Source organism: Patagioenas fasciata, chromosome 8 (genome assembly GCF_037038585.1).
Source record: "Patagioenas fasciata isolate bPatFas1 chromosome 8, bPatFas1.hap1, whole genome shotgun sequence".
Taxonomy (NCBI): domain Eukaryota; kingdom Metazoa; phylum Chordata; class Aves; order Columbiformes; family Columbidae; genus Patagioenas; species Patagioenas fasciata.
Window position 1 is genome coordinate 28,478,222 of NC_092527.1, and position 24,274 is coordinate 28,502,495.

Genomic DNA, 24,274 nt, shown 5'->3' on the forward strand with positions numbered 1-24,274 from the left:
ACGAGCCGAGCTGTCGCCGCAGGTTTGTGATCAAAGCCAGATATGCCCTGGCAGCCCGGGGGAGCGTGGCCCTGCATGCCACCCCTCTCCATCACACGGCCAATTTACGGGACATTTATTCCAGCATCGCGGGTTGGGAATCCGGCAGCATTGCAGGTTGCAGATGTGTTGCCCCTGCATCCCTGAAGGTACCAGGATGGCCAGCGCTCTCCTGCTTGGCATGATGTGGCGATTCCCGACCTGAGCATCTAAGAATGGGGGCAGCCACAATGCAGAGCTGGTGCTACTGTTGGGCTTCGTGCAGAGCCCTACACACCAAAATTGCACCTTTTCTGGAAGCTGGAGCAAGCTGGGTTTGCTGACAGCCAGGATGAGGTAGGAAAGAGTTCGTGCTTGTCCTGGGATGTGTTTTGGGCCAGACTGTCAAGGGAGCAAGAGGTGGTAAGGGATGCAGAGATCTGTAGCCAGCTCTGGATGGCAAGACACATGGAGGCAGCCAACTGTACCATGGCAGGGCTGCCCTTGGCCTTCACAAGCTCACCCATTCATGGATGTTCTCTGGACCTCACCAAGGTAGGAGCTGTGTGCAGCCTCATGCTCTGTACATGGCAGAACCAAGGCCTGGGGTGCATGGCCAAAGGCAGTGTGGGCTCACAGTTAGAGTACACTCTCTTCCATGGCGGTCTGCTCTGCTCTGAACCTTTCTCTCACCTCCTTGCTCAGTTTGCTCCTGTCCCCCTTTCCCCCAGGCCGGTGGGGTGGAAGGCACCTGCAGTGGGCTCATGCAGCGTGGTTGTGGTTGTGCTGTGTGTTTCTCTCTGCAGGCACCAGCAGAGCCCCCAGGCTGCACTTTGCAGTGACAGCACATCCCATGTTACAGCTGCTGCAAATCCTACCTGCTAATAGCTATGCAAATCACCTCATTAGCTGCCTTATTTATTTTCTCTGGCATCATGTTTTCAGAATTTCCCTAAGTCCCTAGGGCTGCAGGTCTCCAGGGCTGGGAGGAGGCAGGAGCAGCAACAGGACACTCAGGTAGGACTGGCTGCATTGAGCCTTCCTCTGTAATGGCAGTGGTGTTTGGCTCTCATGGAGCCACCTGCTCTCACACCGTGTGTTTGGGACCAGGAACTCATGCCTTCCACAGTCTCTGCTGCTGGGATGTTCCACTCCTCATCCCTCAGTGTGCTCTGGCTCTGGGGTGAGTCTTGCTGAGCCCTCCTCCAGCCAGGAGGCACAGGGTTACAGGGTACTCTGCATCCTTCTCACCCTGATTGCCTTTCCTCGTTGATGGAAATGTGCCTCCTTCCCACCCTAATAGCCTTTCCTCTTCCTGAGGTGTTGGCAGATGCTGTCACAGGGGTCTGCCCTCTGCCAGCCCCAGGATGACCCCAGAGAGCCCCCTGGTGCCCTGGTCAGGGTGGCCCTGGCCTGGAACCCTGTTCTTGTCCTGTCCCTGGGGCATGTGAGCTGGGCTGAAATGCTTTGAAATCTGAGCACCATCCAGGGCTGGCGGAGGCAGGAATGGCCCCTGAGCACCAGCATGGTGCCCCTTGGGGATGGCCATATCCCAGGGTGTCCCTGCCCATGCTGGTTGTGCACGCAAGCATGTGGTTGCCTGCAAGTATTACTGTCTCCTGGTTGCATTGTCCAGGGGTGTTCACATGCCCACAACACGTGTGACAGCAGGACAGATTTTGCATGAGCAGCAAGGGACCCATGTCTTAAGTCCAGTCCCTGACCCAGCCACTCCATGGACTTGTCTTTGCCATGCTAAGCTGCCTGAAAGCATTGTGTCTGCTCCCTTTATCTTTTATTTCCCCCTTCTTTTTGTGGCTGTGCTAATGAATATTTTATGGCCAAGAACCAGCATGAATTCCCTTGTCTGCCCCCAGCGCTCCTGCAGCAGGTACCAGCCCAGATGTCAGTGCCTTAGGAAGGATGTGCCTGCCGAGAAGCTATCTCAGGAGGAGAGGACTTGGGCAGGGAAGGAAGCAATGGCTCTGATGTGGATAGCTGTGTCATGTTCCCCTCTGTGGTGGTGCTGTCACTGTCCAATCCAGCCTGCGAGGGACTTCCAGCAGAGTGGGCTGGCACTGTGTCTGTGCATGGACTGGCCTTCACGGTTCCCGTGTATCCTTGCACACGTGTGAACGGCCTTGTCCAGGTGGCCATGCGTGCTCCGACACAACTGCACGTGTCTCCTCCTGTCCCCCGTGTGCCATCCACCGCCACAGCCGTCTGAATGAACCATGTCCCCGGCTCACCTCCCCGTGGTCCCGCCGCTGCTGCTGCGCTGTGCGGGGGCTCCTCTTAGCGTCAGACGGCAGCAACAGCACCGTGGCAGGCACAGTCCGCGGGTCGGGCCGAGGCACCACACGGGCGTTACGTGGGCTGCCCTGGGCTGCTGTGCATCCAAGCTGGAGGTGACCCAGCACAACCCCAAAACCTGCAGGCAGCTGTCTTTCCCCTTCCCGTTGCCGCGGCTCTAGCAATGCCTTGTCCCCTTTCAGTAGCCCAACAGGTTTTCTGGGGACACAGGCTGGCTCAAAATATCCCTTTGAGAGGTGATGTCCTTTACCCTTGTGAGACACTGTGGGGACTGGGGTTTGCCTGGATCTGGGCCAGGGGCTTGGAGACCACTGGCCTCATGGGGGGAACAACTTTGAGAGAAGCACAGGTGAGGCAGGAGACTGGCAGGGTGTTCTCTGCAGTGGCATCTGTGGTGGTTGTGACCCAGGTGACAGATTGCCAGCAAGAAAGTGTGTAAGAGTGGGCTCAACAGCCCTGATTTGTTGATTGTGATTTCTGCTGGATTTGTTTGTCTCTCTGGGGGAGAGGTGCATCAGTGACCAAGTGGCTTTGCTGCCCTTGTGTAAGGGCAAGACATGCGGTCCCTGGTGCCAGCCTGAAGAGCGCATGCTTGGAGGGAGCCCTGGGATGGGAGCAAGCTGACTTGCATCTCTCAGCAATGCACTGTCCTTGCAAAATACCTGCTGAGACTTGACAGGTGCAGGATGCACGGGGATGAGGACAGTCCCCTGGCTCAGCTCATCTGGTCTCCGTGAGTTTCTGTCTTGGTGTCAGTGCGTGATGGCCTCTCTGGAGAGCCAAGGGCCAACCTGGAGGGGTCATGCTGCTTTGAAAATCACTGTAGAGTTCTGGACTGATTGTAGCACCTGAAGATGCTGGCGGGCAGCCAAGCCTGGAGGTGGGGCAGGTGACATGAGTGCTGGGCTCTCCTCTCCCACTGTGTCACTGCAGACTGGCATGGAGTGGTCTCTGCATGCTGATGAGGGGGCATGTGAGCTCCCCTGGCCCACACGGCCATCACTATCAGGGTGCACAGGGCAGTGCTTGCATGTCCAACCTTCCCGGGACATGCTGGGATGGAGCAACCTTCCTGCCCAGGTGGGATCTGGCTCCCAAGGAGCTGGATGGTGGGTTTGGGATAGATCTGCAAACTTTGCTTGCTGTCATGTCCTGCGGGCTCTGGCACCCTCCTGTGGCTGGTCTGCCACCTCTCCTGTATCCCACGGACTTTTGGGATGCTGTGGCTGCATTGGGCTGAGTTGTGCTGTCTGGTCCCGCGGTGATGCAGTGGTATCTCTCCCAGCGTGGGGGGAGCGCTGCTTTTGCAGGATTTGGCCTTGTGTCACACAGCTCAAGAGTCGTTTCAAGAAACTGTCCCGGTGTGTTTGTGTTGTGGGTTTGAGCCAAGAGTGGGGCTCCTGGGTACTGTAGATAAGGACTGAGGGTCCTAAACCCCTGACCTGCCCCCAGAAGGTGGCAGGAAGGGACTGGGCACCACTGACAGCTGAAATTTCTAAGCTTTATTCTGTGGGCAGGTGGTCTGCAGGGAATAGGTTCAGTTGGGGTGTTGCATTCATAAACTGGCCCTGCAGCTATGCTCCTGTGTCCACTGAGATGACCACTCTGCTTCAGCTGTCCACTTCCTCCTGCAGGGCTGATGTCCCTTGCAGCCCTTTTCTGGCCCAGGGCTTTGTGGGTGTGTTATTGTAGGGTTGCAAACCTCTCCTCTGTTGTGTGTCACACCTTGCTGTAGCGTCTCCCCAAAACTTGCTTAGCCCTGCACTAACTGGTGCAGCATCCCCTGGTGCCTGTTCCCCACTGCTCCAGGGTGCTGTCTGCCATGGTCTGGGGGCTCTCTGTTTGGGGGACTGCCCCCCTTTACAGGGGCATAGCCAGCATAACAGACAGGGGTAGCTTGGGTTGGAGGGGATGGCCCTTCTTTTAAGGAGCCAGAGGTGAGGTTACCTCATACCAAGGCCTGGAGGGGCTCATGCCCCATCCCTTGTTGAGGCATCGATAGGGACTGGGTAGTCTGACTGGTCCTGGCTAGATCACACCTGTACCCCCCTTACCATCCCTGAGGGACCCAAAGTTGTATTTTCCATCAGGTCTCTTTTACTTTGCTTCCTCCGCCATTAATAAGAGATGAAGCTTATGAGATAATACAGCCTGGATGGATGCAGAGCCAAGAGATCCTGCTGGTGCAGGCTGTGGATGTGATGTGGAGAGGGAACTGCAGCTGGAAAAATGGGACTTTGAGAAGGGATGCGGTCGCCAGTCTGCACAGAGCATCTTGGGCTGGCTCTGACAGCAGGGAAATCCCACTGCTGCCACGTGCCAGATTCTCTTCTAGCTCTGACATACTGTGCAAGCTAGCGACTCACTGTCAGGCTGAGCTTTGGAGTGAGCAGCTCTCAGCCCTGACAGTCTGGGAGTCTGACTCCTCTTTCTCCCATCCTTGCACTGATTCTCTTCTCTTCCCATACGTGGAGCCACTGGGAGCGAGTGGTTAGTGCCGGGGATGCAGGATGCTCGCAGCGCTGGAGGGCTGATGCTTGGGGATGCAGGATGTTTGCACTGCTGGAGTGCTGTTGCCACAGGGATGCAGGACACTCACAGCTGGCTGGAGCAAATGATTGATGCCCAGGGATGCGGGATGCTCGGAGCACTTGGTAGTGGGAGCGGAGGGCTGATGCCCAAGGCAATGTACAGTGCTCTCCGTGCCGGCTCCCCTCCGGAAGGAACACCCTTCCCTGCTCTTGGAGAGAGGCGGCCCTGGGATGCAGCAGTGCCTCATTGGTCAGCGGGACCTGTGGAGTCTGCGAGTTGCCATACCAACCTGCCTCTGGTTCCTGGCCAGCCGGGGCGTGAAGTGCCGGGTCGAGCTGCTGGCAAGGGGCGGACCGGGAGCCAGGGGCGACCCGGGGCTCTGCCAGCCAGGAAGGCATCCAGCCGTCTCTCCCGGAGAGCTGGCTGGCACCGCTGGGCTCCCCGGCCCCGAGCGTCCTCCTGCCGCTACTCCCTGCAACTTTGCTACACGGAGGGGGCCGGCGGGCTGGCACGGCGGGGGCGTTACTCAGGCACCCCGCTCCCTCACCGAGCTTGTGGTCAGCTTCTGTGTGCCTAAGCCCTGGGAGGGGCATCGACGCCAGCTCCGTGGCCCCTCTGGATTGCAGCCAGCCTGCACAGGAGCATCCCAGCCCAAAACTTGCCGACCGTCAGCCTGCCGCCTGGGAGCGGGGCCTGGCGGCTGCCGCGCTGCCGGGCGCTGTCTGAGCCCTCCCCGCCGGGCTGGACCTGCAGCCGATGCCCGCAGGTTCGCTCCGGGCAAGGAAGGCTCTGTCCTCCCCCGGGCATCGCCTGCTGCTCGGAGGAGCTGAGGGACTGTTTGCCGGCTGGGAGGGGGGCGTTTGGGTCCCTCCCCAGCGCTGTGAGCTGGAGCCATGAGCCACTGCCAGCAGCGCTGCAAGAGACAGCTGGGCCGGGTGATTCGCTTCTTCTATCAGTTTGTCACCGGGACCCTCTCCCCAGGTAGGTGCCTCCCTAGGAGGCATGGGGGCTCTGTTCCATGGGCAGGGGTTTTTGTCTGGTTGGTTTTTGTGGAGTTATTTGGGGAGAGGGGGAAATGCTGTTTAGGTGCTGAGTGGTGCTGAGCTATTCAGCCCCAAGTGGAGAGGTTGCACTAGGCTCTGTGGGGGACAAAGCTGAAGATGCTAATGGGAGGCAACAAGAGACCCTGAAGATCCCCTGTGGACCTGGGGTGACAGGAATGTTTTATTTGAATAGGGGACTGGTGCAATGAGAAATCTACTGTGGAAATAAACTACAGCTGGTCTGACCCTCTCCTGCCATACCAGGCATCTGCTGCCTCCAGGACCAGGGCTGTGCCCTCAATTGATCCAGCCAGCCAGGGCAGCCCTGGGTGTGCCCATGGGCTGGGACAGAGACACACCCTGGTGCCTTTATCCACCCGTGCTAGCATCCTGGGATGCTGCCTGGTCCTGAGGACAGAGCTGTGTACTGTGTGCCCCCTGTTTTGCTGGTACAGCCATGGCAGGATGTGCATCCCCCTGCCAGCACTTGCACAGCCCAGCCAGCTGGCCAGGACCTGCTCTCCTGGGTGTGAGCCTAGAGCCACCTCCTGACCCCAATGGGCACATCTCGGGGTGGTCATCATGTACCTGTGTGAGCTGGGACCATGGGTGACGAGTTCCTGTCCCTGTACCCATGCCCCTCTGCTGGGGGCAGGTTGCCCTCCCTATGGCCTGGCCCTGCCAGGAACCTCCAGGCTGCTGCTCTGGGCCACAATGGTGCTGGGGAGGGACATGTCATGCCAGGAGCAGCAGGGACAATGTGGCAGTGTCATGCCTTGGAGCAGGGCTGGGATTTGCACTGCCTTTGCCAGGACCCAGCCTGCCTAGAAAAACCCTCCCAGGGTCTATCATCTTCCCTGTCCCCTAGGTCTCCTCAGCCTGTGCCCACCCCTGGGGGGGCACCCTGGACACCTCTTGGTGCAGCACTGGGGGCTGGGACATGGGAGCAGTATCTACCCTGCGAACCATACCAGGCTGCCATGTCACCTCCCTGCCCATGGAAACCTGAGCCCTGTAATGGAGAGTTGCTTGGCCCCAGGAAAGCCTCCCCACAGGCATTTCCCATCACTTTGCAGCTCCATGGGCCCTTCAGGGCTCCACACCAGCCCACAATGTGGCAGTAGGGGAAGAGGTACCAGAGTAAGCATGGGCCTGGTTGAGCGGTGTGACGAGCTCCGGAGGGTGGGTGTGCCTGCAGGCAGTGCCGGTTCTGTTGCTTCTAGTTGGCTGCATTGGGCACCAGCCAACCAGCCCAGTGTGGAGGGGACAGAGGATGAGTTAGCTGAGTCCAGCCCCAGGTGCGTGGGACAGAGCTGCAGGTGATGAAGTAGAGTGGGAAGGAGACCTTGGGTTGCTCCCTTCCCCACCACCTGCAAGGATGTCCTGCAGGTCCTTGTCCTGGTGCCCTGGGCTTTGCAGCTGGGCACTCTGGGGCTGGGTCTGTAGTGGGTGTCCGCCAGCAATGGGCCTCCAGGCTGGTTGTGTATGGTGCTGAGTGGCCCCAAGGGCTCAGGCCCATACTGTCCCTGCAGCCCTACTGGGTGTGCTTGGGGCATGGATGGGAGCAGAGGGCATGGCTGACAGTGGGGCACTGGTTACTACTGCTCACTCTCTTCTTGGTGTCCTCCCAGGCTCTGGGAAAAAACAAAGTGGGGCAAAACCCAGAGCTGTGCAGCTCTGTTCCCCACTAAGGATCTGAGCTCAGGATTGGGAGTGGGATGTGGAGCTTGCACAGCCTTGTCCTCTCTGCAGCATCCCCTCCTCCCAAGCCCCTGCACTGGTCCATGTAGCACATGGGTCACCAGAATGCTGTCCCCCCTCCAGCTGCTGTTCTCCCCATTGTCCCCTTTTGGGGGACAATGAGCCCCTCTTCCCTCTCTGCATAGGTGAAGGAGGTCCCACAAGAGCTCACCACAGAGGGTACTGGGTACTCAACCAGGCAGGCCCTGGGTGGGGTGCCCTCCCAGCTGGGTGCCCTGGGGAGCCAGCCAAGGACGGGTCGCTGATGGGGAAAAAGAGAAATGATTCAATCAATTAACCAGATTAAAACTGTGACTTCACTTCCCAAAAATAGCATTTCACCAATATTTTAATGTGCTTATTAATAATCTGCTCGCGCTCTGATTAGCAGCGAGGTAATAAGGGATCAGCTGTAACCTAAATTTAACTCTCCCTAATGGATGATGGCCCCGAGAACCAAAAAAAAAAAAAAAAAGGCAGGCTCCTATCCATCAGACTGGTCTCCTTGGCATCCAAGGGACCTGGGCAGCTGCTGCCCAGCTGTGCCCAGGGGCCATTGCCTCTCTTGTGGCCCACTTTGTCCCCTGGCACATTTTGGAGGGGTAGTGCCCTAGCACCCTGTGGCACTGGGCTAGGAGTACCCTAGGGCTAGCCACAGGGATGGCTCCCAAGCAGGGCAGAACCTGGTTCAAGGTGTGTGGTCCCCTTCTGAAAAGACAGGTCGCTTGGCAATGGGTGACTGCCCCATTCCCTTACTGTCTGCTCCTGCCCTGCAGCAAGACAGTCCCCTGTGCCCAACTACTGGCAGTGCTGGGAGGATGGGGACAGTAACTGGCTACCTGATGGTTCTAGGTGTTGCCCTGTGTGTGCCCACGGTGTGCTGTGCACATGGAGCTGCTTTCTGGGCAAGAAACCCTGCTCCTGGGCACTTCTATTTATACACGGTGGGTGGCTGCTGGGGTGGTTAATTTTAGCCGCATGGTAGGGATGTGCTACTGGCAGCAAGAGCCGGGGCAGGGGATGCTTCACAGCTGTTATTGTCACAGCCCAAAGGAGGACAGGCAGCATAGACTCAATGCCAGCCTGGGCTGCCCATCCTGGCACAGCTGTGCCTGGGGCAGCATTACAGGGCCTACCTCCCTCCCCAGCACTGAGCCATGGGCACATGCTGGGGCCACTCTGTTACTCTGTTCTGTGTCCCCTGTAGATGCTTGGAGCAGCTCGTCTTGAGGGAGAGAGAAGGAAGTTGGGGATGGACCCGGACACCTGGGTTCTGTGCCTTGAAAGTGGCATGGCTGGGGCAACATTGTGCTCCTCACCCCACACTTGGGTGGCCATGTCCCCTGGCTGTAGCTGCAGGGGTGCGGATGGGATGTCTTGTATGCAAAGAGCTGTGGGGGTGGAACACTTGGGTCCAGCATCTTCCGCAGTCACGTGTCCTGTGGGGCAGCTGATGGGGCTGAGCGTGGTCCAGAGACTGGAGGTGTCTCAGGCATGGGTGCAGCTAATCCCGTGGGGTTTGGGGTCTGGGAGTGAGTGTGCCAAAATGCACAGTGACACTGCCCAAGTGTGCCTGGCATCACAGAGCAGGAACAAGGCTGGTTGGCTCTGACTCCAAGCCGAGAAAAGCAGATGCTAATCCCAGGCATTGCTGGGAAGGTGCTGCTGGGGTGCAGGGGATGGGATGCCAGCACCCCTCGGCTAGACCCAGGTCTCTGGGCCAGCTGCGATGCAGATCTACCTTCCTTCAGGTCCCAGTGTCTGGAGCCAATATCGGCACAGGCATCTCAGTGGAGATTCTGGCACTCACCAGTACCAGACTGCGGCATCATTCCCTGGGGAGCCCCATTTCCAGGACTCGCAGCTCCTCCTGCAGGCTGGCAGCAAGGGGCTCAGCCCTGAGGGTTCTGGGGTCATCAGTGAACTCAGAGCAGCTGTTGGGCTACAGCAATGCCTTGCTGACCCTGTGGCATGGAGACACAGCCACATGTGTAATGAGCCCCATCTGTTCTCTGGCCCATGCTCCCTTCTCCTGGCTGATGGTGGCACTTTCCCCCGGGCCGGGAGGGTTATTTTTAACTGTTTGCCATGTGCTGCCTGAGCACAATTAAGGTAATTGGTTTGGGAGCCTGGCTCTCACACGCTGCTCCCAATTACCTGCCTGCCTGCCCGTGCAGCCCCCCGCCTCCCTGCCTGGGGTGGCCAGCTCCTCCGGCAGAAGGGCTGCTGGGACAGGGCTGCCCCAGATTGCACAGCAGGGCTGGGTAGGGGGCACAAGCAGGCACAGGGGATGGAGCCATGGAGAGGACATCCCTGCACAACGACAGCCTGCTCTATGCCTCCCTGATAGCCATCCTCCTCCTCATCTCCTATTGGTTCACCACCCGCTGCTTCAAAATCATCAGCGGCATTGAAGGTATGGGGTTGGGGACATGGGGGGACAGGGTGATGCTGACTCGTCCTATCTCCTTCCACATGCCAGGTGGCAAGGTGAGCGAGGCATTTGTTGTGGAAGAAGGGTATTGGGGATGCCCCTCTGCCTCTCTGGAGCACTTCGGTGTCCTCCTCTGTCATTTTATTTGTTCCTCCTGGCCTTGGTCCTGCTCTGCAGTGTGAGAGAGGCTGGTGGCAGGGCTGCTCCAGGGGCAGCCGGCTCTGCTGGTGTCTGGGTACCACTGCCCCTCGCTGTGGGATGGAGATGCAGACAGGCTCCCTGGTGCCTCCTGCTCTGTGAGGGGTGCCTGGTGCCGATGCTGGTGCCTCAACTTGCATTTGGGGGCTATCAGTCCCTTTGGACATGACCTACATCTTTGCTTCTCAGCTGGTGTGTTGAGGAGCTCTGGGATGTGCCTGGGTTCCTGTTTCCCTGGTAAAGTTCCCTCCAAGCCCCACTGCAGTGGAATGTGTGTGCCAGAGGCTTTGCGAGGTGAGACCCACAAGTCAAGGAGCAAGGCAGGAGGGGTGGCACCAGTGCTACATGTCTGGGGATGTGCAGGGCCTCTACTGCCTGGAGCATGCGTTTCTCCCTCCATCTGTGTGACGTCTCTGTCATGCCTCAGCCAGAGCCTCATGGCTCTTCCCGTGGTATGGCCAAATTCTGACTGGCTGCAGGGGCAAGGAGCCACCCCTGGGAGCCACGGCCCTTGGTGGGGTGGGAGGCGAAGCCCTGTCCTACTTCTGGTGGGGTGCATATGCTCTGGATGGCCATTTGAGCACCCCTTGCAGGTGACTGCACATCTAACTCCATGGGCAAAGCCCCACATGTGGTCCCACATGTCTCCTCCATCCTGGGGGCAGCTCCAGATGGAGGAGCGTCCCTGGGGAACAGGGTGAGCTGAGGGGGTGGTCCCCTGGCACCCCCAGCCTATCTGGATCTGCCTCTGGGCAAGCAACCCTGGTGAGTTTGGGGGTACTGGGAGCTGGGCTCTGGCACAGTGTGTGGCACTTGGATGCGGGACTGGCAGCAGGTGCCTGTACCGACCCTGGTGGGATCCTCTGTCATGCTGGCAGTGAACAGTGGAGAGCTTTTATTAACAGCTTCAGTGTGGAAATGACTAATCCTGACATGGTGGCTGGCAGGTGATTTATTGCTGCTTGGCTGGCTGGGACGGGACAGACACAAGGGCAGGCGGGGATGCTGTCTGTCACTCTGTGGCTGACCTGCCACTGCCCTTCATCCCCAGCATCCCACAATGCCAGTGGAGGTGCGTGGGGGGCTGAGGACAGTCCGCTCACGTGGGCTGAGTAGGTTTGCTTTGCAGAGGAGCTGCCCCAAAACTGTATTTGTTGGGACAAGTCCTGGCTCAGGCTGGAAGGGCTTCTCTATGGCTGTTTCTGGCCAAAATTAGGTTGCATAAGTATCCCTCTGTTGTGTGGGACAGGCATCAGCCCTGGGAGCAGTTGAAGGCTCAGAGAGAGGATAGATTACAACCAAGGCTCGGCAAGAAAAATGGCTTTAAAAACGCAGTTGGTGACAGGGAGAAACTTCCTCCAGGAGTGCAATAAGTCTCTGCCACCCTGTCCCCAAACAGACTAGGTCAGGGCAGGGGCGAAGCTGGGAACCAGCCAGGTGACATCCAGGCTTAGTGCCTGGAAACGTGCCTCTTTACAAGAAAGGGAAATGCCAGGTCTGAAAACTTCCAGGCTGAAGGATGTTTCCCCAGGGAGGACTTTCATCTCTCTTATCAGGCTCCTTCTGATGCATCACTGGCATCTTCTGCTGGCATCAGAGCTCTGGGAACACACCCCAGGCAGGCAGGAGATGCCAAGCCTGGTGGCACAGAGCCGCTAGATGGCCTGACCATCCCATGACCTGGGACTGAGCCACCACCCTCTCTGTCCCCTACCAGGGGACAAACCTGCAACCTCTTGGGCTGGGAATGGGGCCCTGGGTGGGGGTTCAGGGCCTGGGGGTGTTGGTTTGGGACAGCCCTTCTGGGAGCTCTTGCCAGCATCAGCCAGCACCTCAGCCATCCCCTTCCTCCTGGCAGGTGTTCCTGGGTGATGTTTCCTCCCCTGGTGCAACATTTTCTCCCCGTACAATGACAACAGAGAGGAAGAGGGACTTTTTTGCCTTCATCCCATCTGCAGGGCCCTTTGTGGGTGTAGGAGAACCCTAGAGCAGGGCAGAGGATCTGCCCCTTAGCCTGGGCATGGCCACCCCACCTGCTCCTGGGGCAGCTGGCCTTGTTTCTGGGGACACAAAGTGGGATGGGGAGCAGCAGTTGCATGGGGGCAGCCCAGCTGCCTGGCTGCCACACTAGTGCTGGAGTTATGAGTGGTTTTGCATCATGTCTCATGTGGGACTCATCCACCTGGGGACGGGCAGTGCCAGCAGCATCCTCAAGGGAAGCTGTGCACCCCAAGAGGTTCTGAGCCCTGGTGATGGGGCAGGGACTGGCAGGCACCTGGCCACCTGGTGGTCCCTGTGGCTTGTGATTGAGCAGTCAGGCAAGGGCTGGAATTCTATTGAAAAAAAAAAAAGTGTAGGAGCTAAATATAGCTGTGCTTGTGTGTGCTCCAGGCACATAGACGCCTGGGTTCGCCCTCTGCCTCCAGTTACTGCTTGACCTTGGCTGGGTCCCTTGGTCCTGCTGGGTCCCCAGCCCCTGTGTCCCCTTCTCTCCTGCCCATTGCTGTGCTGCCTGTGTGTCTGGCAGCGTCTCAGGCATCCTACATCACAGCCCCCTTTCCACGCCTGTTCCCCAAGCCCTGCTCCCTATCTCCCCTTGGCTCTCCTAGTGAGACGGCTGGACCCATCTGCCTGCTTGAAAATGGGGCAGCTGGACATGTTGCCCCAAACCCACCCCAGGACACAGTTGCGGAGACCTTGGGTTGCTCAACCATGCTGGTGCCCATGGGGCCAGCAGTTGTGTGGGGTACAGAGGACAAGTCTGAGTCATTGCCACCCTGGATGTTTAGCCAGTGCCCAGCGTCCTGTCCCTCCCCATGTCCGCCCCTGGGAACTGAGTGCCTTTTAATATCTGTGGCCCGTTTCCTTAGCAACTGCATTAAGCAAATCGATGGAGGTGGTGTCATTGGAACGGGAGGGCATGCCTCCTTCCGCCCCTGGCCCCAACATCACTGTCACCCCCCACACCTCCCCCCGCTTGGCCTCTCTCTGCTCTCACTCACAGGCACGGCCCTGATCTGCCTGGGCTCTCGGCTTGTGGCTCCCCGCGCCACCTGCCACAGCCCCACGCTGAACCCTTGCTCACCCACAGCTGATGGTGGGTGCCTTTGAGTAGCGGGGGTGACAGCTGAGAGTGGCAGGAGTCTCTAGGGATGCGTGGTCCAGCAGCCGTGGTGCTAGGGTGAGTGAGTTCCATTACGGAGGTGGGGACGGGGTGGGACGGTGTAGGGCCATGAAACACCTCCACCATGAACCTGGAAGGCCTTGAAATGATCGCAGTGCTGGTGGTCTTGGTCCTCTTCGTCAAGGTGCTGGAGCAATTTGGCCTCTTCGAGCCCGTGTCCTTGGAAGGTAACAGGTGTGGGTGGTGCTGGCTCCTCTGGGAACGTGGGGGACAGCCGGTGGGTGTCCAGAGCTGCCCTCAAAGATGCTCTGAGGGTGCTGCATCCACAGGAGCGTCCTGGGATATGGTGTCCATCTGCTGCTCATAGGAGCAAGCAGGGAGATTCTGGTGTGAGGTGTGGGGTGTCCTGCCTGCTCCGTGCAAGGTCGCAGTGGCTGGGGACATGGGGAGGGGACAGGGCTGGCAGGGTGTCTGCTGCACAGTGGTGACTTTGGTGTGTGCTGGAGTGCCATGGATCGGGACTGTGTGTGAATGTGCAAGTGGGCATGGGGGTGTTTTCCAGCACCTCTACAGGAGCAAGGTGTCCCCAGGGTCTGTGGTCACCTCATCCTGAATAGCACAAATGTGAGCTGTCAGACTCAGCACCAGCAGTCAGGACTGTGCAGATGGGTCCCTGCTGCACCCCTGCTTTTCCCAGTGCGCCCCTCTGGCCCTGCAAACCTGCTTGCAGGACAGGAAAGCATGGTGGGTGGAAGTTTTCATTGCTGCTTAACTGCTTGCTTTATCCCTGTGCTCCAGTGGCAGTGTTCCTAGGTGGATCATGCCAAGAGGGAAACTGAGGCAGGGGCTGAGCTAACTGCCAGGCATCTTGCCTGTGAGCTCCAGGAGGACCACTCTGACTGTGCCCAGATTGGACCCCCAACCTCCCTGGTTCTGCTGGTAATTTGGGGGAAGTGTCTGCCCCAGACCATGTTTTCCCCCCTTCCCTGTGCTTTTGCTTCCCCGTGCAGCTGCCTGAAGCTGTGGACCAAAGTCATTGGCATCGATTTTGGGTGATCTGCAGCACACTGTTTCCCAGCCGTGGTGGAGAGGGAGGAGGCAGAGAGCCCCCCAGCCCCTGCAGCCACCTTGCTGAGGGGTGCAGAATAAGGTAGGGGCCACCCTCTGGCCTGTGTGGCTGCTCCTTGCCTGGTGTATGCTCCTCTGTCCCCTGGGGCACATTCCTTGTCTCCCTGCAAGTGACTTTGCTCTGACCTGGGCCAGAACAGGAGGCTGAAGGTGGGGTGTCCTGTGTCCCGCCTTGTCCCCATCAGCTGGTACTGCTCCAGAGAGGACTGAGATGGACAGTGGTATGCCTGTCTCCCACAAAGGACAGGACTTGCTGCCAGTCCGCTCTCATCCCCAGGAGGACATGGTGTCACTGTGCAGCATAGGGAGGCACAGCCTGCCCTGCTCTACTGCTGCATCCCCATGCTGAGGAGCTGTGGGGTCCCTCTGACCTCGGTGGAAATTTGCCTTAGCAGCGGTGGTGTGAGTGGGACCCAGGTGTCCTGGATTGGCACTAATTGCTTCCATCACCAAAAGGTGCTCAGAGGAGAGGAAAACATGTTGCTCAAGGGGCAGAAATTGTCTGAGGTTGAACTGAGCCATGGACATTGTACATGGAGTCCTGCAGGCATGCAGCTCTGTGTTGGGATGGAGGGATGTTGGGATGCTGTTTGTGGCTCACCCCTCCTCGGCTCAGGAGGCAGCAGGTAGGAGACTTTGCTCTCTGGGGAAGGTCCCCAGCACCAGTGTCTGGTGCTGGGAAATGCTGAGTCCCCTCCAGGGGTTGTTTACCAGCTGTTCCTGGGCTGGCAGTGACAGCCCAGAAACCACAAAGAGCCTGAAACTGTACACTAATGGCTCAGGTCTGCAAATGGACACAGGGCCCTAGCACCTACTCCAGAGCCATCAACACTCCCTGCTGTGCTCCCCCTGCCCCGGCTGCTACTCTGTGCTCTCCCTGCCCCATCACTGCTGGTCCCCTGCCTGTCCCCTGCCTATGGCAGTCTCCCTGCCAAGACCATGCGGGTAGTCTCCCAGGGATGGGTTGTGCCAGGAGGTGTTGTACCTCCATGGTGATGGGCTGGGGATGGGGCATCCCCAGAGGAGACCAGAAAAATGCCCTAGCCCTGGGGAAGGGTTTGGTGGGAGCATCTTTCAGCGAGACCTCATCTGCCTCTGGGGGGACCACGAAGGGGAGAGGGATGACATGGGGGACCTAGCCCTCCTTAGAGCAAGGGTTTGAATGGGAGCACTGGGTGTCTGCACCCCCTCACCCTGTCCCTTTGGCAGTGTCCCCTCTCAGATCCCATACAACCAGACCTGCTGTCTAGCAGCAGCCCTGGAGTATCTACCATGGGTGCATTGTGCCCCAGGAGCTCCAGGGACAATCGATGCCAGAGCGTGTTGTTTACCAGCTGGTTAATTGCTGATGGACCATGTCATGCCACTGTTACTCTGTGCCACCACACCTGTCCTCAGCCCCGAACATCTCCTGGTAGAACTGCACATGTGCTGCTGAACTGCCCGGGGGGCTCCCAGCCCCCTGCCAAGAGCTCACTTTAGCCAAGCGCTCGGAAGGGGGCAGGCAAAGAGAAACGCTATTGATTTTGGCTCCTGAAGTGCAGCATCAATAATTCAGCATGGAGCAATTGGTCCTGGCTGGGAGAAGAGGTGGGCGGGAGGTAAAAGGCAGGAGAGCCACCCGTGTAGTTCAGCCTTAGATTAATATTAGATGAAGCTGCAGATTGCTATTGGCAGGATAATTAGTGCCTGTGTGGGGCTGGGAGGGCTGTCCCTGCCTTGGCTGGGTCAGGGTCTGTACAGGGGGCAGGCAGGATTGGGGGTGTCTTGGAGAGCCCCCAATCTGAGATACCTGGGCCCCTGCCCTCTCCATTGGGGCTGTTGCCCCAGAGCTGAGGATGCAGAGTGGGAAGCACGGTCACCTCCTGGTGCCCAGCTCAGGGTGATGGTCCTACTGGGAAGGGGATAAAATGAGCATCCCCATGGTGCTAATGAGAGCGAAGCCCTGTGCCAAGCCCTGCTTTCCTCCTGCTTTCCAAGAACGACTTTGGCAGGAGTGTGGTGTCTTGGCTGCAGGAGGGACCAGCCGTTTGGGGCACAGTGCCAGGGGTAATTGGGCTCAGGGCACCATCCAGCCTGGCAGGTTTGGCAGAGCTGAGAGGTCAATGCAAACTGGCTGGAGGTGGGGTAGATCCTGGAGCATGGAAATCCATCTTGAGACAGCTGCAAGTGCTCCAGGTTGAAGTTTGGGGTTTTCTGGGTTGGGGTGCAACAGAGATTTCTCCATGTGCAGTGGGTTTAACCCTTGCCTTTCCTCTTCCAAAGGCTGACAGGTTTTTCAGTTGGCTGGAGGGCTGGGGAGGGTCTGGCAGCTGAATCAGTAGAGAGCTGCCCACTCATGATGAGAGCTTGCAAAGTGGGAGGGCAAGGGCCAGAGATGTACAGTAGCTATGGCCAGGCTCTGAGTTTGGATTGTGGCATAACCTTATACTCTGAGGCATACCATAGCTGGGCTGCATCCTGCCAGCACTGGGGTCTTGGAGAAGGTCTCCTGAGGCCCCTATGCTCTCCTCTGTGGAGCATCTTCTACATGCTCCACACTCAGGGACATCAGCCCCGGTCATTGCTGTGGACACAGGATGGGCTGCACTGTCTTGCTCTGCCTGGATACAGTGAAGCTGCGGGAGAAGGGGACTTGGCACTGGGTCGCCTTGGCTGTGACACCCACAGCTGCAGCCAGGACAGGGCACTTCTCACAACACTGAGCTCCCCGAGGACCACAGCACCTGCAGCACGCACCGCACCGTTTCTGCCATGGCATGGTGTCATGTCCCGCTCAGCCCAGCTAGATGTAATTAGCTTGTTGAATCTATTCTCCCTCCGGCCTTGTGTTAATCACTTTTCATATTGCTTCCCTCCCAGTTCCCTTTGGCCCGGCTTACTCTTTCCGTTGCTGATGTGCCCGGAGAGGGGAGCATGGGGACCCAGCTGGACACAGAGCAGGGACCCACTCTGCTGAATCCTGCCCCTGAGATGGGCTCTGAGCTAGAGGATGGAGGGGCAAGGAGATCACTCAGCCCCAGGGAGGTGAAAAAAATCTCGAGCTGGAGAAAAAGCAATAAAGCCAGAGAGCGAGGGAGCCTGTTGGGATAGCACTTCTTTGCAGCCCTGCTCTGCTGGTGGAGGATGAAGCCTGGGAGTCCACTGGGAGAGGCTGGCTTGCAGCCAGCCTGGGGCTCTCTAGCACAGGCTGTGTTGGGCTACAGGGTGATGTGAGAGCTCAATGGGGTCTCCTTCACCTCTCCCCTGCAAGAAATTGGACCCCAGGACTGGGCACGGGTGAGACTAGAGATGCCTTGGCCAGGGCTTTGTGGGATTGTGGTCACCAGAGCTCAGGCAGTAGGAGGTCCCATGTGTTATCCACACTTGGCTGCAGCATCCCCTCCCAGGGAGGCAGGGAAATGTCTCATTCCCCACAGGTGCCTGCCCAGGGTCTTGCTGTGCAGCTGGAGTAGGGGGTGGCCACATTGGAAGCAGATTTTAGGCAAGAGATGCATAGAAAACTGGCTCAAAGAAACTAATAACCCCTGCTGCCAGGCTGGGGTTTCTGCCCTGCTGCCCACAAGGCAGGGCTTTGGGTGGGCTGCAGGGACCCCCCACTCTGGCTGGCTGCCCCACCATGCTGCCCTCCCTCTAGGCAGCACCCTGGAGTGTAGTGGGGTACATTCTCCTCCAACAGAAAGCAAGGTACCCAGGGCTGGCAGCTCCCAGCTGTGGCTTCTCCACATGCACGTCTTGCACACGGCTGTGACTGATTTCTGATGTGGAGAGGTGCAGATGGTCCCCCAAGAGGGGAAGAGGGAAGAAGCAAGGGTGGCAGGTGTCTGTGGAGGTGATCAGCAGACAAGACTGAGCTCCAAGGCAGGGAGTTCCTCATGCTGTGCTGTGGGTGCACGTAAGGTGGGGACAGGTTTGGTGGTTTGGGATGAGGGTCCCTGCTCGAGAGTCCCTGCGCACAGCTCGACTCCAGGGATGGTGCTACCACATGCTGCTGTTGGGGTGGGAGCTGGGAGCAGATGAGCCTCCTTTACGTACCAAATGCTGCCAGCTCTGCACCCCTCCTTGGTTTCCAGTGCTGTGGGGTGCCTGTGTCAGGCTAGGTAGGTGCAGAGGTGCCCTGGGGTGAGAACTGACCCCTAAGTCCCTTGGGCAGCTACATGGGCTCCCTCCTCCCCTGCAGCCTGAGGGACCCCAGAGGGTGCTGGGGCGGGAAGAGGGAGGGCCAAGGCAGGTCTCTCCTCCCCTGCCCTCCCCTCTCCTCCCTTGCTGGGTCTGTCACTGACAGACCAGCTGCCTGCTGGGGCTGTGTGTCTGGGAGATGTCAGTTGCTGGGGCACCCTGGGATCTGCAGGGGCTGCAAACGGTGGGCGTCATCCTGCTGCTCTGCTCCAGCCTCAAGCTACTCCATGCCCTGGGCATCATCGACCTGGCCAGGGGAGGTGGGACAGGGATGGGGATGGGGTTGCAATGAGATGGGGATGTTGTGGTAGAGGTGTTCCTCACCTCCTGTCCCAGGCACTGCGGGTTGCTTGGGGGAGGTTTGGAAGGATTTGTGTGTTTTGGGGCATTTGGGGGGCATTAGGGTGTCAGAGGGTGTCTGGTGGCATTGGGGTGTAGGGAGCTGGGAAAGTTAGGAGGTCTGAGGGTATTTGGGAGTGCTGGGATGCTTGGGAGGGCACTGGGATGCAGGGGCATGGGGATGTTAGGGTGGGAATATCTGTGGACATTGGGATATGGGGTGTTGGGGTAGATGATGCTAGGAAGTTAGGGTGTTTGTGAACATTAGGGTAGGGGATATGGATCTGGAGGCACTGGCGTGCAGTGATGTGGTGGTTACTAGGGACTAGCTGGGGTACTGCAGTCTGGTGGTATTTGCGTGCAGGGGGCTGGACTTCGTCCGATAATGGAGGGCTGCAGGCGGCTGGGGCTGGGGCTGGGGAGAGGAGTGGGAGCTGGGGGCAAAGAAAGATGGATGTGGGATACGGCATCGCACAGTGGAAAGCTTTCCCTGCTGCCATGGGAATTGGCAGCTATGGGGAGAGCATGGATAAAAGAGGCTGGAGCCCCTGTCCCCTTTGCCCACCCTGTGGAGCTGTGCCAGGGTTGGGGAAGAAAGGGGCTGCTGTGGCTGCTGCGTTCCCTGGATTGGCAGGTGGGTGCTGAGGACAGGGTTGGATGTGGTTAAACAAGAGGATCCAAAACATGCTGGAGTGAGGGGTGTGTGACCTGTTGGTTGTGCCTGGTGATGGTGAGAATGCAGAGAGCTGCATGGTGCTTCTGCCTTGTCTCCTTCAGCTGCATCTCTTGGCTGTGCCATGGATAGTCCTGGCTCAGACAAGGGCTGCCAACAGACCGCATGAGTGCAATTTGGGGTTTGCTTGCCCCTATCCCATCTGCCTCCTGGCTGGCACTGCAGGTGCTGCAAGATGAAGGGGTTGCAGATTGCAGCCCCTCGGGCAGCCAGGTCTCAGATGGGAGGTGTGATGGGAGGATGTGATAGGAGTGACCAGAGGAGCAGAGCAGAGAGAAAGGAGGAGGCTGCTGTGCCCAGGGCTTGCTTTCAACCCCCTTGTGATGGAGGATGTCCCTGAAATGCCTGGGACTGTGCTGGGCTGTGACAGAGGCATATCTAGGCTTTGTTCCTATGCCTTACTGCAGCAGGTATAGATGGCATCTGGGTGATGGGTATGCAGAGCACCAGCTCTCTTGCAGGAAATGCTGCCTGCAGCCAAGAGGAGCTGCTGCTCTGCTGAGGCATTTTTTGGGTAGCTCCTCTAGCACCTTAGATGTGCTGGTTCCTGCTGCCAGAGATGTTCCTGCCATGGAGGTGGTGATGGACACAAGGCAGGATGCGTCCCTGCATGAAAGTTTTGTGGCAGGGTGATGCACACAGCTGTCCCAGTCCCTCAGCCTTACCTGCTCAGCTTGGAGGGCCCCTGAGCTCCATTGTCCCTTGGCAACCTGTGTCCTGTCCTGTTCCCTGCTCACAACATTTTGTACATGGGGTGGCCTGAGAAATTATTATTCTGCCAACGTCTCCTTTGGGCACATCCAGGCTGTCTGAGAGCACTGTCACAGACTTGGGGTGGGAATGGGGACAGCACTGCTGTGAGCCCTGCTTGGCTCTGTGGCCCCTTCTAGCCCATGCCCCTATCTCCCTTCAGGGGCTGCTCAGCATGAGGGTTGTGCAGCTGCTCTCCACTCTCTAGCACCAGGGAACATCCTGACCCTGAGCCTCTGCTCTCCCATGAACTGCAGGTCTCAGCAGCTTTGCTGCTCCCAACTCCTTCAGCCCTGCTGGATCTGGGTGTTCAGGCTGAGGCTGCCCCTGTCCCACCCCAGGACACGGACTCTCTGTGTCCTGCCCCTGGAGATGCCAGCTCTGATTTCTTTCCCCTAATGGATGACTGTCTGGCCCCAGCAGCTGCTGCAGGCACCTTGGCACTGGTTTCACTTGGCTCTGTCACCACTGACTGATGAGGGTCATTTGCAAAGCTGCTGCTGGTGGGACCCGTTCTGTCCCCCTGGGGCTGCTGGGGGGGCTCGCTCTCCCTTTCTCCTGCCAGCCTTCATTGCAGACCCCGTAGAGCTGTGGTCCCCCTGACTGGGAGGTGGCACTGCCCGAAGCTGGGTGCTGTAGAGGGGAAGCAGAGCTGGGGGCTGGTAGACCCTGCACAGGATGATGGTGAGCCACGGGTTGTAGGGGCAGCTGGGCTCAGCATTGTTGCCTGGATGGATCCAGAGCCATGGCCTGGGCGGGGCTTGGGGACATGCCTCTGGTCTCCCAGGAAAAGGTGATGCTCTGGAAGGGGATGGAGGCTCTTCTACTGGAAAGAGCATGTTCTGGGAAGTGCTGACCTCTTCTCCCATGCTGCTCTGGGCCTGCCCTGCCCCTTTTGGTTTGTCCCCTTACTCTGGCTGGAGTTTGCCATCCTGATCCCCAGCCAGGATACCTGAAACGGCAGAGGATTCCCTCACCCAGCTGCCTTCTGCCACCCCAGCCCTGCTCCTAGGGCAGCATGCCAGGGCAGATCATCCCTGGGGTATCAGCTCCTCCTGACTTTCCGACTGACCCAGTGTTGCCCCATGTGGCAAAGCAGGGGCTGTGGAAGCTGCATGACCCACCCTGTGGCTGCTGGTGCTCTGCTCATGTGCTGGAACGGTGCCGTGCTCAGGTGCTGAGCTGGGGACACTGGTGGGTCTTGCTGCCATGGGATGCACATCTTCAACCCATCGTGATTATACATTTACTGATGGATTATTACTGAGAGTGAGGATGAGGTTTTGGCACTGCCTGTTGGTTTGTTATTGTCGGGTCTTTTCTAGCAGGAGGGTGCTGTGGAAGGGGGTGGGTTGGTCTCCCCAGCCAGTTGTCACTGGGAGGCTACTGACTGCGGCTCTGTGGGAAGGGTGGGGACACGGTTATGCATTGGGCTGACCCCAGCTGCTGCCTTCTCTCTGGGAAGACCACAGAGCCACCCAGGCTTGAGTCCTACCTGAGAAGGGAGGGTGTCAACCCAGCAGCATGTAAGCCCCCAACATGGTGGCACTGGCTGGATCCAGCCCCCAAGGACACAGCAGCTGCTGGTGGCTCAATACAAAGTGGTCCATGGCTGTCCCAGTGGTGGTCCCTGTTGGGCTCAGGGATCTGCTGCTGTGGGCCCCTGCAGAGCCAGTGTTCAGCAGCCTCTGGGATTCATTTTGACAGCGTGGGGATGGGAAATCCCTTCCCCTTTTGGTGCTGCTCAAGGATTGAGGCTTGGTTTGTGTATGTGTTTCAACGTCGCTGGGCTGTGGAGTGATGCATGGGAAGTGACAAGTCACTTAATCCAGCAGACCTCCAGCCACAGATAAAACACTGCCAGCCCCCTCTGTTGGCTTATTTTGTGCCCAGCCACTTTGTGGGTCTTGTGGGGTGGTGGGCAGAACGACATCTGGAAAAGGAGCTGTCAATGGCAGGGACAGGGCTTTGTGCTATAGACATCCTGTGTGCCCAGTGGGGCAGCACACATCCAGGCTCCACTCCCCATCTGTGGGCAGAACTGTTTTCTAGCAAGGGGGAGCCCAGGGAGTCCTCAGACTTGATCACAGTTTGGATGTTGGAGACAGGAAGAGGATGGTGCGTCCTCCCCTGCAGAGCCCTCAGGTGCACCAAAGCCAGGACAGCAAAACATCAGCCCCATCACCCCTCTCCTGTTGTTGAGCTGCATGTGCTGAACGTGTTCCCTCCCCTGCCCCGGGGCCCCTGGAGTCGGGGTCTCTTCAGTTTCCTCCTTAAGAAAATGCCCATGTTCTTTATGTTTTTTTCTTTTTCCTTCTTTATAACAAACTAAAGTGTAACTTGCACCTGATCTGACCTACTGCACGTGCCTATACCTGCTGCCCCTGTGAGTCCAACCACAGTTTACTCTCTGTTGCATCTCTCTTGCTGCGTGGTTTCCTTCCCACCCTGCTCCCTCCCCTTGTCCATCACCCTGGCATTGGGTGTCGCTGTGCTCTCCCTGTCGCTTCCCCCTGGGCAAAGGGGCTGCTTCTGCCTCCCAGGTCTGTTGCCACAACTTGGCTCTGCCAGAGTGACCTGGCCCCAGAGCATCCTTGAAAGGCTGAAAGGTGCAATTTCCCTTTTACTCTATAAATTAAAGCTCTAGAAAAGTAGCTGGGGCAAAATAATGTTTTATGCACAACTGATGCCCACTTCTAGGAAGGAAAAGGCCTCTTTTTCCTCACCTGTCTGCCAACCCCAGAGCAGACCGGAGCCAGCCTGTGCTGTCCTGCCAGTGCCAAGATCCTAGCCCTCACCCTTGCCCCTGTCACCCCATGACAAATGCCAGGGGGTGCATTCGTGCATGGTTCCACATCACTGGCATCCTGCTGTGGATACTGCTTTCCTGGGGACAAGTTTGCCCTCTCTGAGTGGCTTTGTGTGATGTCCTGCTGGGAAAATAACCTCCTGGAGCTGTTCTCTGTCACCCAAAAGTGATGGAGCTGCCTACTCCAGCCTCTACTGCCTTGGTGTAAGCTCAAAGGGTCCCAAGTCCTGCCTGTGGGGACTTGGGGACCAACCTGCCTAGCAGGGGCTGCTGGATGCAGACCCACAAGCCTATCCTGGAGCTGGGTACCACACAGCACCATTTCCCCAGCACCTGGGGTTCGGTGTAGCCCCACAAGGCTGAGAAAGCTGCTGGAGAAGCCACATCTGCTAGAGGGCAAGAGGAACAACCCCAAAAACAAGGCTTGGGATGTGTAGGCATCGTGACCTGCTGCTTGCAGAGGTCTAGGGCACTTGGAGCAAATGCGGTGTCAGCAGAGCCCTAAAGGGACTTCGCACCTTTCATCTCGTGGGTGCCCCACACTGCTGTCTGCCTCCCTTTGGGGGTTGGAGCCCAGCACAACCTTTATCCCCTCCTCTTCCTCCTCTCCCTGCCTGTGGCATTAGTCCTGCGCTGAGTTTTCTGGCTTGAGGCACTGCGGGGCCCTGCGGGAAGGGAGGGAGCGGGTCTGCAGCTGTGGGGCAGTACCAGCTGGGAGAGATGGGGCTGAGCAAAGCCATTGGGGTCTGGATGGGGGATTAGGGGGTGGCAGGGGCATTTGTATAGTGAGGGGACCTGCTATTAATGCAGAGCCACTTTGAAGTGATGGCCATGGGCCAGGCTGATGTGAGGAGCCCCTCACCCAGCCCCGTGGCCTGACCAAGGCAAAACCCTGAGCCCCATTCCCCTTCTGGCTGTCTCTAAGTGGGTCCCC

General features: G+C 58.3%; 1 protein-coding gene across 4 annotated transcripts in view; it reads left to right on the forward strand.

The window, feature by feature from the left end:
• Positions 1-24,274, forward strand: part of KCNIP2 (potassium voltage-gated channel interacting protein 2) — a 45,753-nt gene that overhangs the window by 14,901 nt on the left and 6,578 nt on the right. Inside the window, exon 1 of one of the 4 annotated variants that reach the window (XM_071812078.1) lies at positions 9,862-10,062. The exons of 2 other annotated variants lie outside the window; for them this stretch is intronic. In XM_071812078.1, coding sequence (XP_071668179.1) covers positions 9,945-10,062 — 118 coding nt within the window. In that variant the 5' untranslated portion in view covers positions 9,862-9,944. Of the gene's footprint in view, positions 1-9,861; positions 10,063-13,355; positions 13,630-24,274 lie in introns of those variants that run through there. One more of the 4 variants, XM_071812080.1, reaches the window with a different exon arrangement.